Source organism: Lolium perenne, chromosome 4, assembly GCF_019359855.2.
Source record: "Lolium perenne isolate Kyuss_39 chromosome 4, Kyuss_2.0, whole genome shotgun sequence".
NCBI classification, from domain to species: Eukaryota; Viridiplantae; Streptophyta; class Magnoliopsida; order Poales; family Poaceae; genus Lolium; species Lolium perenne.
Genome location: NC_067247.2, coordinates 60,995,593 through 61,009,612, shown reverse-complemented (window position 1 = coordinate 61,009,612; position 14,020 = coordinate 60,995,593). Strand labels below are relative to the sequence as shown.

The 14,020-nt window shown below is 40.0% G+C and overlaps 1 protein-coding gene across 1 annotated transcript; it reads left to right on the top strand.

The window, feature by feature from the left end:
• The first annotated feature begins 210 nt into the window (after positions 1-210).
• Positions 211-1,675, top strand: LOC127292702 (probable indole-3-pyruvate monooxygenase YUCCA10). Its single transcript, XM_071828987.1, has 4 exons — positions 211-822; positions 949-1,182; positions 1,275-1,397; positions 1,496-1,675. Exons 1-4 carry the CDS (start codon positions 211-213, stop codon positions 1,673-1,675), a joined length of 1,149 nt encoding a protein of 382 aa, XP_071685088.1.
• Positions 1,676-14,020: the final 12,345 nt, after the last annotated feature.

The window sequence follows — 14,020 nt, the reverse complement described above, 5'->3', positions numbered from 1 at the left end:
TGCACCAATAGATAGTTACCTTTTTCTGCACCCAGTCACAAAATAGAGCAGGTAGGCGAATTTTACAAGTATATATATATGTCTCATATGCAACTATCTCTTCCAAATATCCATTCAGCCAACAAGTAAACAAGTACCTCTTCTTACTCTAAGTCTCCTAGCCTACCACCGCACCCCTATCCCACAACTTCGTCAAATTTTGCCTTCGCAATGGAGAACGTTGTCGTGCTGATTGTTGGTGCTGGTCCAGCAGGCCTCGCGACAGCAGCATGCCTTACCCAGTTCTCCATTCCCTACGTCATCGTCGAGCGTGAGGACTGCAGCGCGTCACTTTGGCGCAACCGCGCATACGACCGCTTGAAGCTGCATCTTGCAAAGGAGTTCTGTGAGTTACCACACATGTCATACCCAGCAGATGCACCAACATACATTCCAAAAGCCCTGTTTGTCAAGTACTTGGATGACTATATGGAGCGCTTTGATATTCAACCGAAGTATCTCACTAGCGTGGAGTCATCGAAATATGAGAATGATAAGAAGTGTTGGTCCATCGTGGCTCGTGACATGGCGGAGGGCACAACAATGAATTTTGTTGCAAAGTTCCTTGTTGTGGCAAGTGGTGAGAATAGTGCAGAGAATATTCCTGATATTCCAGGACTTCACAGTTTTCCGGGTGAGGCCATCCACTCGTCAAGATACAAGTCAGGCAAGAGCTTCTCCGGTAAGACCGTGTTGGTCATTGGATCTGGCAACTCCGGGATGGAAATCGCTTACGACCTTGCGACCCATGGTGCCAATACTTCGATTGTTATACGAAGCCCGGTATGTGCAGTATATAATTTTATTTCGTAATAGAGATACAATTTCTTCGTATTATTATACTACTAGAATGATATTTTTTTATTTCTAGCACTGTATCAGATGTGTGACAGCATTTTGTGGCTGCAGATTCATGTAATGACAAAGGAACTAATCCGGTTGGGGATGACATTAGCCCAACATCTTCCCCTGAATCTAGTGGATAACCTCCTTGTTATGGCGACAAATTTCATATTTGGAGACCTAACAAGGCATGGCATCAGAATGCCAAAATTGGGTCCAATGAACCTCAAGTCAAAAACCGGCCGATCCGCTGTGATTGATGTTGGCACTGTTGGGCTAATAAAAAGAGGCATCATCCAAGTAAGTATATCCTGGGACATGATATAAACCTTATATGTACCATATGTTGATTTACTATGCCAGTATATTAATATTTACTTTACCTCTTGCAGGTTCAAGGAAGCATTAGTAAGATCATGGGCAACATAGTAAAATTTCAATCTGGGGATGAAATCCCATTTGACGCAATTGTGTTCGCAACTGGATACAAAAGCACAGCAAATATGTGGCTCAAGGTACTAAGACTGATTCTTGAATTTGCCTAAGTCATATTCATTTTGGTGCAACAATTGTTAAATCTCCTAACCGGGCAATACGTTATTTTTGAGCGCAGAATGGTGAGAGCATGTTAAATGAAAATGGACTGCCAACCAAAGAATATCCGAATCACTGGAAAGGTGAAAACAGGCTCTACTGTGCTGGGTTGGCAAGGAGAGGATTGGCTGGTATTGCTGCGGATGCTAAGAGTATCGCTGATGACATTAAATCGGTGATAGGTTCTATGTGTGGCTAAATTAGCTTTTATAGGTAGTTTAACAGGCAACTGCATTAGACTATTATACCTCTGAAACATCTTGATGCCAAGGCTCATATGTTCTAGGAGTAAGCTCTGCTCTTGAATATTATCAACAAGGGCATTCTAGTTCAATACTCATTATGTAAAAGAGCTTCATAACTTTTGTTGAGCTTATGGAGGACAACTGTGTAATAATTACTTGAATTTATATATGCAAAAGTCCTGTGATCAGTAGCGTTGAACCTGGAGGAAATCACATCAGCCTCAAATCAACCGGATTATTCGCTAGTATCTATTTTGAGTACTATACTGCCATTCATCAGTCTTAGAATGACACTATGTGCTGAGAGTTATATACTGTATGAAAGCAGAAGGGTCGTTTATTGTGGGAACTGTAAAATCCAATGTTAGAATCTTCTACAGAAAAAAAATATTAGGTATATCCTAGAATAAATAACTGTTGTATAAAAACTAGTTCTTGAAGATAACTACAACTCGTCAAGATGCCATGCCCACAAATGTAAAGCTAGTTCTAGGAGAACTGAAATTTGACGTCACAGAAATCAGTTTCTATATGTTGTTAAAGAAGGGCAGATGTGTTTGTTGTTGATTCCCCCCCCCCCCCCCCCCCCACCACCCCACAAACAAAGTGTGGTTGTTGATATCTTTGGGACACCTTAATGTCAAGGCTCATAAGTGGTAAGCAGCGAGGGAGTAAGATCTGTTCCTATATACTATCAACAAGGGCCTTGTAGGAGTACTCTCGCTCTGTTCAAGTGCTTCCTATTTTTTATTGAACTTACAGTTCTCTACCATATTCTATTTGATTCAATTTTTATATGCAGAAGTCCTGTGACTAGTATTGTATTAGAGCAATTTCAACCCAGTAGCTATCTGGGTCACCAAATACACATTTGATGACCAACCTAGTCACCAACACATGAGGAAAAAAAAGTAGAGAATCAGCAAATCACTCCCCGTGCGAGACAAAATTTGCAAACCTGTGGAAGAGTAGGAAAATTGCAAAGCTGGTCGGGCCGTTCCATCCCACGCCGCTCAGGACGAGAAGTCGTGAGGGGTTTCCTCCTCTTTCTCTACTGCACCACCGCCGCCTGAAAGAAAACTCCCTGGTCTTCCCTCTTCGTTTTCTTCCTTGTGCCACTACTCTGCGCCATGTCCAATCTGGAAAAAATGAAGCGCAGATAGGTGGAGTTGAATGACAATTGACTGCCGACCAAAGAATATCCGAATCACTGGAAAGGTGAAAATAGGCTTTACTGTGCTGGGTTGGCGAGGAGAGGATTGGCTGGTATTGCTGCGGATGCTAAGAATATAGCTAATGACATTAAATCTGTGATAGGCTCTATTTGTGGCTAAATTAGCTTTTATATGTAGTTTGACAGGCAAGTGTATTAGACTATATATACCTCCGGGACATCTTCATGTCAAGGCTCATATGTGCTAGGAGTAAACACGGCTCTTGTATATTATCAACCAGGGCTTTCTAGTTCTATACTCGCATAAGTTGTGTTGAACTTAAGGTTGTCAACTGTATTATATTTAACTGAATTTTATATATGCAAAAGCCCTGTGATCGGCAGTGGTTTCTGTATAAAAAGTTTCAGTACCATGTCTATCACCAACAATAAACAAGGAGAGGAGATAATCACATCAGCCTCAAATCAACCGAATTATTCACTAGAATCCACTTCGGGCACTGTACTGCTATTTATCAGTCTTAGAATGACACTACTGATAAGAGTTATATACTCTATGAAAGCAGAAGGGCCGTTGATTATGGGAACTGTAAAATCTAATGTTAGAAGCTTCTACAGAAAATAATGTTGGGTATATCGTAAATAAATGTTGTGCAAAAATACTAGTTCCTGAAGATGAATACAACTCGTCATTTCGTCAATATGCCATGCCCACCAATGCAAATCTAGTTCTAAGAGAACTGAAATTTGACGTCACAAAAATTCGGTTCTATATGTAGTTTAACAAGGCCAAGTGTGTTTGTTGTTGATTCCCCTCAAAAGAAAGTGTGGTTGTTGATATCTTTGGAACACCTTCATGTCAAGGCTCATATGTGCTAAGCAGATAGTAGGGACTGAGATCTGCTCCTCAGCTCCTTTTTATACTATCAACCAGAGCCTTCTAGTAGTACTCTCGCTGTGCACAAGAGCTTCCTAATTTTTATTGAACTGAGTTCTCTACCGCATTATGTTTAATCCAATTTGTATATGCAGAAGTCCCGGACCAGTAGTGTATTAGAGGAAGTGTTCAACACAGTAGGCTCACCAAGTCGATATTTGATGACTAACCCAGTCACTAACGCGCAACGGCGCAAGGGAAAAAAAACAGAGAATCACCAAATCCCTCCTCGTGCGAGACAAATTTGCATACCTGCGGAAGAGTAGGGAAATCGCAAAGCTGGTTGCGCCGTTCTATCCCGCGCCACTCGTAAGGAGAAGTCGCGAGGGGTTTCCTCTTCTTGCTCTAATGCGCCGCCGTCGCCGGAAGGAAGACTCCCAGGTTCTATCTACTCCGCGCCGTATCCGATCTGGAAAACAAATGGAGCACGGGGAGGCGGAGGTTGCCGATGGCCGCTCGATTTGGTGGTTTGTGTGGGCGGACGCGCGAGGGAGATAAGAGGAGGGGAAGTGGCCGCTCGCGCTAGCTGCTGGTGTGCTAGCTTGATGTAGCTGTTCAGTTGACAGATGTAAAGAAGGCACAAGTCTGGACGAGTCGTTTTGCATCTAGGAGTAGATGCTCCTATTTTTTAAAATGTAAAAAAATCGGTAAAAATATATTGCATGTACATCTCAAAGTGGCAAAGCCGTTTCACCAAAAAAATGATATGGTCGTTTCACCCAAAAAAATGATATTGTTTGTGTTGTGTGTAAATAAGACAAAATTCGGTGCTAAAATACAACTCTTATTGAGACATTTGTTTATCTTTTTCACACAGGACACAAAAAGTTATCGGTTTTCCACGAAAATTGGCATGCACATCTAAAATGTCAACATGTATGTGCCAAATTTTTGCTCAATTTTTTAAAGTATTTTAAAATGTTTTTTCGAGTAGCGGAAGCATATGCACCTCGGATCAAAAGTGTATCTCGGTAAGTCTATTTTAAACGTAAACTCTAAATTATATCCTGAACAACTACTAGTAAATTTTATTGTTGATGCAAATGGATCAGCATTAGGGTACCATCTACCCTCTCTAGTTCAACAAAATGAACTAACTTTTGTGTGACATCATCATTTTCCAAATGCCAGTTCAATGTTTTGCACTATAGAGGGTTGAGGGTACTCTAATATTGACCCCCTTGCATCTCTAATTTTTATAACTCATTTTTTCACAACATAAAATAAAATTATAAATTACTACTTTTTAAAAAAACTTATAAATAAATTGCTACTCTAACTGATTACATTGGCCCACATGTCATATTCAATCTCTCTATTTGCAGGAAAGAGGTGGCAGATGGGGGAGATTAAAAGGGGTTTCGGCTGCCTCAGATAGGTTTCAAAGTTGGGGCCTATCGGTCGATGGTGTGGCTCGATAATGGCATCAACTCCGTGTGTACCAACTCGCTGGGCTCCAAGTGCAGAGTGTTGTAGCAATCATCTTTTCCCCACAAAGGTGACTTGAGGGTTTATATCAAACTCTCGGGGAATTGGCGAATAACTTCTTTCATTTGCCTCTTCAAACAACCTACAAAACAAAATATAATGACTTGTATCTCCAACTCCACCATGTGGTTTTCAAGCACAAGGTTTCGTGTAAGTAACTTGTAAATAACCAATAGTAAAAGCAATGTATAACTAGGCAATAAAGTAATTAAAACAGTATAGTAAATGTGTTTTTGGATTTTTGGTTGGATTTGCTAATAATATAGTATTTTTGTATTTTCGAAATTAGTAAGTACTCAAAATGTAAAGGATGATAAAAGCAATGTAAATGTGTTTCTTATGATAAAAAATAGACTGCGCTTCGTGGTTTCACTTGTCTACTCTCTATAAAGGTGCAATGGACATAACAATTCACAAGCGATATAATATTGATGAAACTTCTATATGTGTAATAAGCATTCATATGGGCATCACGTCCTAACATAGAAATGATGCAACACATCTCTCTTATACTACTCTGAAAAGAGAAAACTTCATACAATCATAATAAACATAGTATAGCATTAAGTACTATGACATGATGTTTGAATATCAAATATGTTACCTTGAACAAACAAGATCACCCAAATTGTCACTAGATAAAACTATAGCACATGCATTCACTTAATCCCTAGTAAAGTATCAAAACAATTCAATCACCACCACCATATTAATGCATCTAATACACACGTTCCCCCACACATATTCTCTCATACAAGTTGGATCAAAAAAAGTACTGGAGAAATGGGTACATAATATTCATCTACTCATATATCTAACACATAAGAGAATTTCAATCTCAAATATCAACTCATAGAATAGAGACCCACCACAAGGGAATTACATAGACGGCCATAATCAAGTTGGGCAACTCATATGGTACTAAATCATTGATAAAACAAGAGAGAGAGATAGATCAAGCTACTTCCACAAACCCATAGTCGAGAGGTGGACTACTCCCTCTTCATCTTGGTGGTGTTAATGTAGATCTTGGAGAGGGTTGAGCTCCCACCGGGGTGGCTCCGGCAAAGGCCCCTCCAATCTCCATTGGTTCTGACTCTATTTGCGGTGTTTCTGTGTTACACTCCGCCTCCTTTCCGAGATGCGTCGGGGGACCTTTATATAGGCATTTTTAGGTCAAGACCATCGAGTAGGGCTTTGGATGGACGGTTGCAGACGCTCGAGGAGAGAAAGAGGGGTGGTGGCGCGGTCAGGGGTGGGCTCGCACCACCTGGCCTCTTTCGGGCTTCCGGCCTCCGTTTGCAAAGTTCCACTCCATAATGTTCATCTTCGCGAAATATTAATCCTCAAAAAATCTTAGGCCATTTGACTCAGTATAGGTCCCTGAAAGTAAAATTACACAAAACAGGAACTTCCCGTTCTGCAGAGGTATAACCAAAATAAGGGGGTATCGGGGGTGCTCCCCGGCAATGCCCACCATGAGGGGCTTAGGGTTGACGGAATCCTGCAGGCTAGTGATGACCCACAAGTATAGGGGGTGTATCGTAGTATTTTCGATAAATAAGAGTGTCGAACCCAACGAGGAGCAGAAGGTGTTGACAAGCAGTTTCGATGAAGGATTCACTGTAAATGCTCACAGCCAAGTATTCAGGGGGTTTTGATATAGCAGATAAATAAAGTACGAGTAAGTAAAATGCGAGAGAAATAATTGCAGCGAGTGGCCCAATCCTTTTTAGCACAAAGGACAAGCCGGTTTGTTTACTTATAATGACCAAACGTTCTTGAGGACACACGGGAATTTAGTCTAGTGCTTTCGCTTCATATAGCTGATTAATCTTCATTGTTTTGATAAGTGTTGTGTGGGTGAACCTATGCTAATGCACCGCCCTTCCTAGGACTAATACATACTTGTGATTATACCCCTTGCAAGCATCCGCAACTACAAGAAAGTAATTAAGATAAATCTAACCACAGCCTTAATCTTTGAGATCCTGCTACCCTTCCTGCATCGATATACCAACGGGGGTTTAGGTTTCTGTCACTCCGGTAACCCCGCAATTGGCAAACGAATACAAGATGTATTCCTCTAGGCCCATAAAGGTGAAGTATCATGTATTCGACGTTCACATGACACCACTAGAAGAATAACACCACAACTTAAATATCAAACCATTGAATATTACCCAACATAATTCACTACTAACATTTAGACTTCACCCATGTCCTCAAGAACTAAACGAACTACTCACGAGACATCATATGGAACATGATCAGAGGTGATATGATGATGAATAACAATCTGAACATAAACCTTGGTTCAATGGTTTCACTCAATAGCATCAATAACAAGTAGAAATCAATACCGGGAGAGTTTCCCCTATCAAACAATCAAGATCCAACCCTAATTGTTACAGCGGTGACGAGGTGCAGCGGTGGAGATGGCGGTGATGATGATGGAGATGATGGTGATGATGATCCCAATGATGTCCAGCTCGATGACGGTGACGATGGCGTCGATTTCCCCCTCCGGAGGGAATTTCCCCGGCAGATTTCAGCCTGCCGGAGAGCTCTTTTCTCTCTGGTGCTTTCCGCCCCGCAGAGGCGGCTGTGACTCTTCGCGACTCTCCTCTGGAGCTTAGGTTTTAGGGACGAAGAAGTACGCGAAGGAGAGGAGGCAGAGGGGGCTGTGGGCCCCCTCCCCACAAGGCGGCGCGGCCAGCCCTGGGCCCGCGCTGGCCTGTGGGGGGGCCATGGCGGCCCTCCTCGGCTCCTCCTTTTGGCTACCTCCGTCTTAAGGAAAAATAAGATTTTCCATATAACTTCCGTCAATTGTTGATCTTCCGAAATATTGCATTCTGATGGTGCTTTTTCCAGCAGAATCCTGACTCCAGTGCGCGATTCTCCAATAATCATGAAACATGCAAAATAGATGAAATAACATAAGTATCATATCTAAATATGAAATATATCAATGAATAGTAAATTGTGATATAAAATAGTGATGCAAAATGGACGTATCAACTCCCCCCAAGCTTAGACTTCGCTTGTCCCCAAGCGAAACTGAACTCGGTAAACAAGACCACATGTTTATGGAGTGAAGAGTCGATAAACCAAATACGGACGAGAAGCATCATATTAATTCACACAAGACATTCTAGTGAACAACTTCCTCATATAATTCAACTTGAAACAAGTAGAGGGTAATCACAAATAAAGGTGCATAAGAAATCATAATTGGTGATGGCAAACTTCATTCTTGGTCAGAGAACAATTAACAGATTATACTTATCTGTCGAGCATCGCTCTTATGTTAAAGCTTATATGGCACATCTTGCATACTCAATCATAATAATCTCCTCATAATCATTGATAACTTTCAAAGCTATATTCATTCAGATAAAACTTGTACTAAACAAGGAAGAGTAAAAGGCAGGATTAAGCAGATCACAATATAAATGGTTTGATCACAACAACTCAATTGCTTGCTTAAGATGGAGGGAAATAGGTTTACTGACTCAACATAAAGTAAAAGATAGGCCCTTCGCAGAGGGAAGCAGGGATTAAATCATGTGCTAGAGCTTTTTCAGTTTTGAAATCATATAGAGAGCATAAAAGTAAAATTTTGAGAGGTGTTTGCTATTGTCAACGAATGGTAGCGGGTACTCTAACCCCCTTGCCAAACAGACTCTCGAAGAGCGGCTCCCATGAAACTTTTATTTTTGGGTGACACTCCTTCCAACCTTTTCTTTCACAAGCCATGGCTAACCGAATCCTCGGGTGCCTTCTAACAATCACATACCATGAAGGAGTGTCTATTTATTTTAGTTTTATTTAGAGATGACACTCCTCCCAACCTTTGCTTTCTCAAACCATGGCTAACCGAATCCTCGGGTGCCTTCCAACAATCTCATACCATGGAGGAGTGTCTATTTGAAAAATTATGAAGGTTAATTAATTGGGGCTGGGAACCCCGTTGCCAGCTCTTTTTGCAAAATTATTGGATAAGCGGATGAAGCCACTAGTCCATTGGTGAAAGTTGCCCAACAAGATTGAAAGATAAAACACCAGATACTTCCTCATGAGCTATAAAACATTGACACAAATAAGGGATGATAAATTTTGAATTGTTTAAAGGTAGCACATGAAGTATTTACTCAGAATGGCAGGGAAATACCACATAGTAGGTAGTTATGGTGGACACTGATGGCATAGGTTTGGGTTAAGGTTTGGATGCACGAGAAGCATTCCCTCTCAGTACAGGTCTTTGGCTAGCAAGGTTGATTAGCAAGCATAAGAGTTGAGGGAAACAAACAAATATACATGTGATAGAAACAATCATGCATCTTCCTTGTAAGCATAAACAATTTTAACTTCAGAATAATAAGCTAAGAGCTAACAAGAAAGAAAGACAATGAAACAACATATCTACATGTATTCCTCTTTTCTACTTAAACTCAAAGTGTTGTTGCTATTGACCAATGCTAAGTTTGCCAAAACCAAATAGATTTACTCAATGCTCCCAAAGTGATACCAATACTAACAACAAGATCAATCATATAATAGAGATTGCAAACTAAAATAAGATGTGCAATATGTAAATGATAAGACTTCTCATTAATATTCCATAACGATAACTCACACCAAGGGATACATAGACAACCAACTAAGGAGAGATACTTCCACACTGCAACCCATCTTATATGATAACTTACCTACTCATGATATGACACTACTTGATAGTAAAAAGTAAAAGATAGTGATGATGTGATACCGCGGCACTCCCCCAAGCTTGGAACAAACCAAGGGGGTGCCAATACCGATGATGAATTACTCCTTCGGCGGTGGTGGTGATGATGGGACAACCTCGATGGGAGTGAGGAACCGCTCTAGCATTCCTCGAAGTCGGTGATTCTCCTCCTGAAGTATCTCCACTTCCCTTCTCAGAGCACGATATTGATCACAAAACTCATCGGTAACCCGTAAAGCTTCTTCCAAAATAGGGAGAGAGTCGAGGCTAGGAGCAGGTGGTAAGGGTCCCTGCAAGTTATGAGAAAAAGAACGTCGAGTGTCAACAGATCCCACCAAGATTTGCTTACTCCCAACAGCTTGTTGCTCTCGTTTTGACGACATCTTCTTCTCTTCTTCTTCCGAAAGCCCCTTGCCCTTGTTGTTGGAGACCATGGTGCTTCTAGACCAAAGACAGATCCTGGCAGAAAACAGCTCGAAACAAAACACGTCGAGAAAACGATATACGGATCTCCAGGGGTTCGGGGGATTATATAGAAGAAATTTTTACGACAGAAGGAAAGTACCAGGTCGAACCAGAGTCGGAGAGGGGCAACGAGGGGCTCTCCTCATAGGGCGGCGTGGCCAGGCTAGGGCCCGCGCCGACCTATGGGGGCACGCCCTCGTGCGTCTCCTCCACTCCGTTTCGATCTCGTAATTTTTCATATTTACCAAAAACAGCAAAAACATTGTTCGGAAAGTTAAACGCGGAATTTTTATTACCAGTACTGTTACTTATTCAAAGTCGAACTCTGCAGAACTGTCAATTTGACCTTTGATGAAAGCTTCTGGAGTTACCACTCGAATAACATCAACATCTTCATTATAAGAATCTCCAGAGATATAATGCTTGAGTCTTTGTCCATTCACCACTTGTGTGGCATCGCCTTGGAGAGAACTGATTTTAATTGCTCCTGAACGATACACCTCCACAATGACATATGGTCCTTCCCATTTTGAGAGTAATTTCCCTGCAAAAAATCTGAGACGAGACCGATACAATAGGACTTTATCCCCAACGTTAAATTGTCTTTTGATAATTCTTCTATCATGCCATTTCTTAACTTTCTCTTAAAGAGTTTAGCATTTTCATAAGCTTCACTTCTCCATTCATCTAGAGAACTTAATTACCGGCAAGTTTAGGATCTTTATTTAGTTCTCTCACAGCCCAATAAGCTTTGTGCTCTAGTTCTAAAGGTAAATGACAAGCTTTCCCATAAACCATTTTATAAGGTGACATACCCATGGGATTTTTATAAGCAGTTCTATAAGCCCATAGTGCTTCTTTCAATTTACTAGCCCAGTTCTTTCTAGATTTATTAACAGTCTTTTGCAAGATAGATTTAATCTCTCTATTTGATAGTTCTACTTGCCCACTAGTTTGAGGATGATAAGCGGAAGCAATTCTATGATTAATACCATATTTAGCAAGAGTTTTTCTAAAACCACCATGAATAAAATGAGAACCTCCATCAGTCATAAGATATCTAGGAACTCCAAATCTAGGAAAAATAATATCTAAAAACATTCTTAAAGAGGTCTCACCATCAGCACTTTTTGTGGGTATGGCTTCCACCCATTTAGTAACATAATCAACAGCGACAAGTATATGATTGTTACCTTCTGAAGAAGGGAAAGGTCCCATGAAGTCAAATCCCCAACAATCAAATGGTTCAATAACAAGAGTATAATTCATAGGCATTTCATTGCGTCTGGAGATATTACCAACCCTTTGACATTTATCACAGGATAAAATAAACTTTCTTGCATCTTTGAAGAGAGTTGGCCAATAAAAACCTGATTGTAGAACCTTTTGCGCGGTTCTATCGCCGGCGTGATGTCCTCCATAAGCACTACCATGACACTTACTCAATATCTCTTGTTGTTCATATTCGGGAACACATCTTCGCAGAATACCATCCACTCCTTCTTTATATAAGTGTGGGTCATCCCAAAAATAATGCCTCAAGTCATAAAAGAATTTCCTCCTTTGCTGAGCTGAAAAGGTTGGAGGCAAGTACTTGGAAACAATAAAGTTAGCATAATCAGCATACCAAGGACTGTCTCGCGAGCTCACCTTTATTACAGCCAATTGTTCATTTGGAAAACTATCATTAACAGGAACAGGATCATAAGCAATATTTTCCAATCTAGACAAATTATCAGCAACAGGATTATCAGCACCTTTCCTATCTATAATATGTAAATCAAATTCTTGCAACAAAAGCACCCATCTAATAAGCCTTGGCTTAGCATCTTTCTTTTGCATAAGGTATCTAATTGCCGCATGATCAGTATGAATTGTAACTTTTGAATCAACAATATAAGGTCTAAACTTGTCACAAGCAAAGACTACAGCTAACAATTCTTTTCCAGTTGTAGCATAATTTCTTTGAGCAACATCAAGAGTTTTACTAGCATAATGAATAGCATTCAATTTTTTATCTACTCGCTGTCCAAGAACAGCGCCTACAGAAAAATCACTAGCATCATACATAATTTCAAAAGGTAAATTCCAATCAGGAGGTTCAACTATAGGAGCAGTTGTTAATGCTTTCTTTAGAGTTTCAAAAGCTTCCTTACAATCATCATCAAAGACAAAAGGTACATCTTTTTGAAGAAGATTAGTAAGAGGTTTTGAAATCTTGGAGAAATCTTTAATAAATCTCCTATAAAACCCAGCATGACCAAGAACACTACGAATACCTTTAACATCCCTAGGATAGGGCATCTTCTCAATTGCTTCAACTTTAGCTCTATCAACTTCAATACCTCTCTCGGAAATTTTGTGTCCCAATACAATTCCTTCATTAACCATAAAGTGGCATTTCTCCCAATTAAGAACAAGGTTAGTTTCTTCACATCTCTGCAAAACTTTATCAAGGTTTTGCAAGCAATTGTCAAAAGAATTCCCATAGACAGAAAAATCATCCATGAATACCTCTACAATATTCTCGCAAAAGCCATGAAAAATAGCAGACATGCATCTTTGAAAAGTAGCAGGAGCATTACATAAACCAAAAGGCATACGTCTATAAGCATAAGTTCCATAGGGACAAGTGAAAGTGGTTTTCTCTTGATCCTTAGTTTTAACAGCAATTTGTGAAAACCCAGAATAACCATCAAGAAAGCAAAAATGAGTATTTTTAGACAACCTTTCTAACATTTGATCAATAAAAGGAAAATGGTAATGATCTTTCTTAGTAACTTTATTAACTTTTCAATAATCAATGCACATTCTATACCCTACAACTACTCTTTGAGGGATGAGCTCATCATTATCATTAGGTACAACAGTCATTCCTCCTTTCTTAGGAACACAATGCACAGGACTAACCCATCTACTATCAGCAATAGGATATATAATACCAGCTTCAAGAAGTTTTAATACCTCATTTCTTACCACATCCTTCATTTTAGGAATTAGACGACGCTGATGTTCAACAACAGGCTTTGCATCATCTTCCATATTAATGGCATGTTGGAAAATAGAGGGAGAAATCCCCTTCAAGTCATCAAGAGTGTAGCCAATAGCTCCTCGGTGTTTCTTCAATATTTCCAATAACCTTTCCTCCTCAAACTCTGAAAGCTTAGAACTAATAATAACAGGATATATTTTCTTATCATCAATATGAGCATATTTAAGATTATCAGGCAATGGTTTTAAATCAAAAACAGGATCTTCCTTAGGTGGTGGCGTTGTACCTAGATATTCAATCGGTAAATCATGCTTAAGAATAGGTTGACAAAGGAAAATTTCATCAAGCTCATTTCTTTCTTCACTAAAGACTTCACTCTCACTATCATCCAAATGTTGCTGCAAAGGATTATTAGGAGCAAGAGCAATAGATGCACATTGTTCAACTCTAAAATCATTATTAGGCAAATCAGCTTTATAAGGGGTTTCGGCAAATT

Coding starts and splice junctions, on each gene's coding strand:
- LOC127292702 (XM_071828987.1), top strand. CDS start 211: ATGGAGAACGTTGTCGTGCTGATTGTTGGTGCTGGTCCAGCAGGCCTC. Junction 823..948: donor CGATTGTTATACGAAGCCCG/GTATGTGCAGTA, acceptor TTGTGGCTGCAG/ATTCATGTAATGACAAAGGA. Junction 1,398..1,495: donor CAGCAAATATGTGGCTCAAG/GTACTAAGACTG, acceptor TTTTGAGCGCAG/AATGGTGAGAGCATGTTAAA.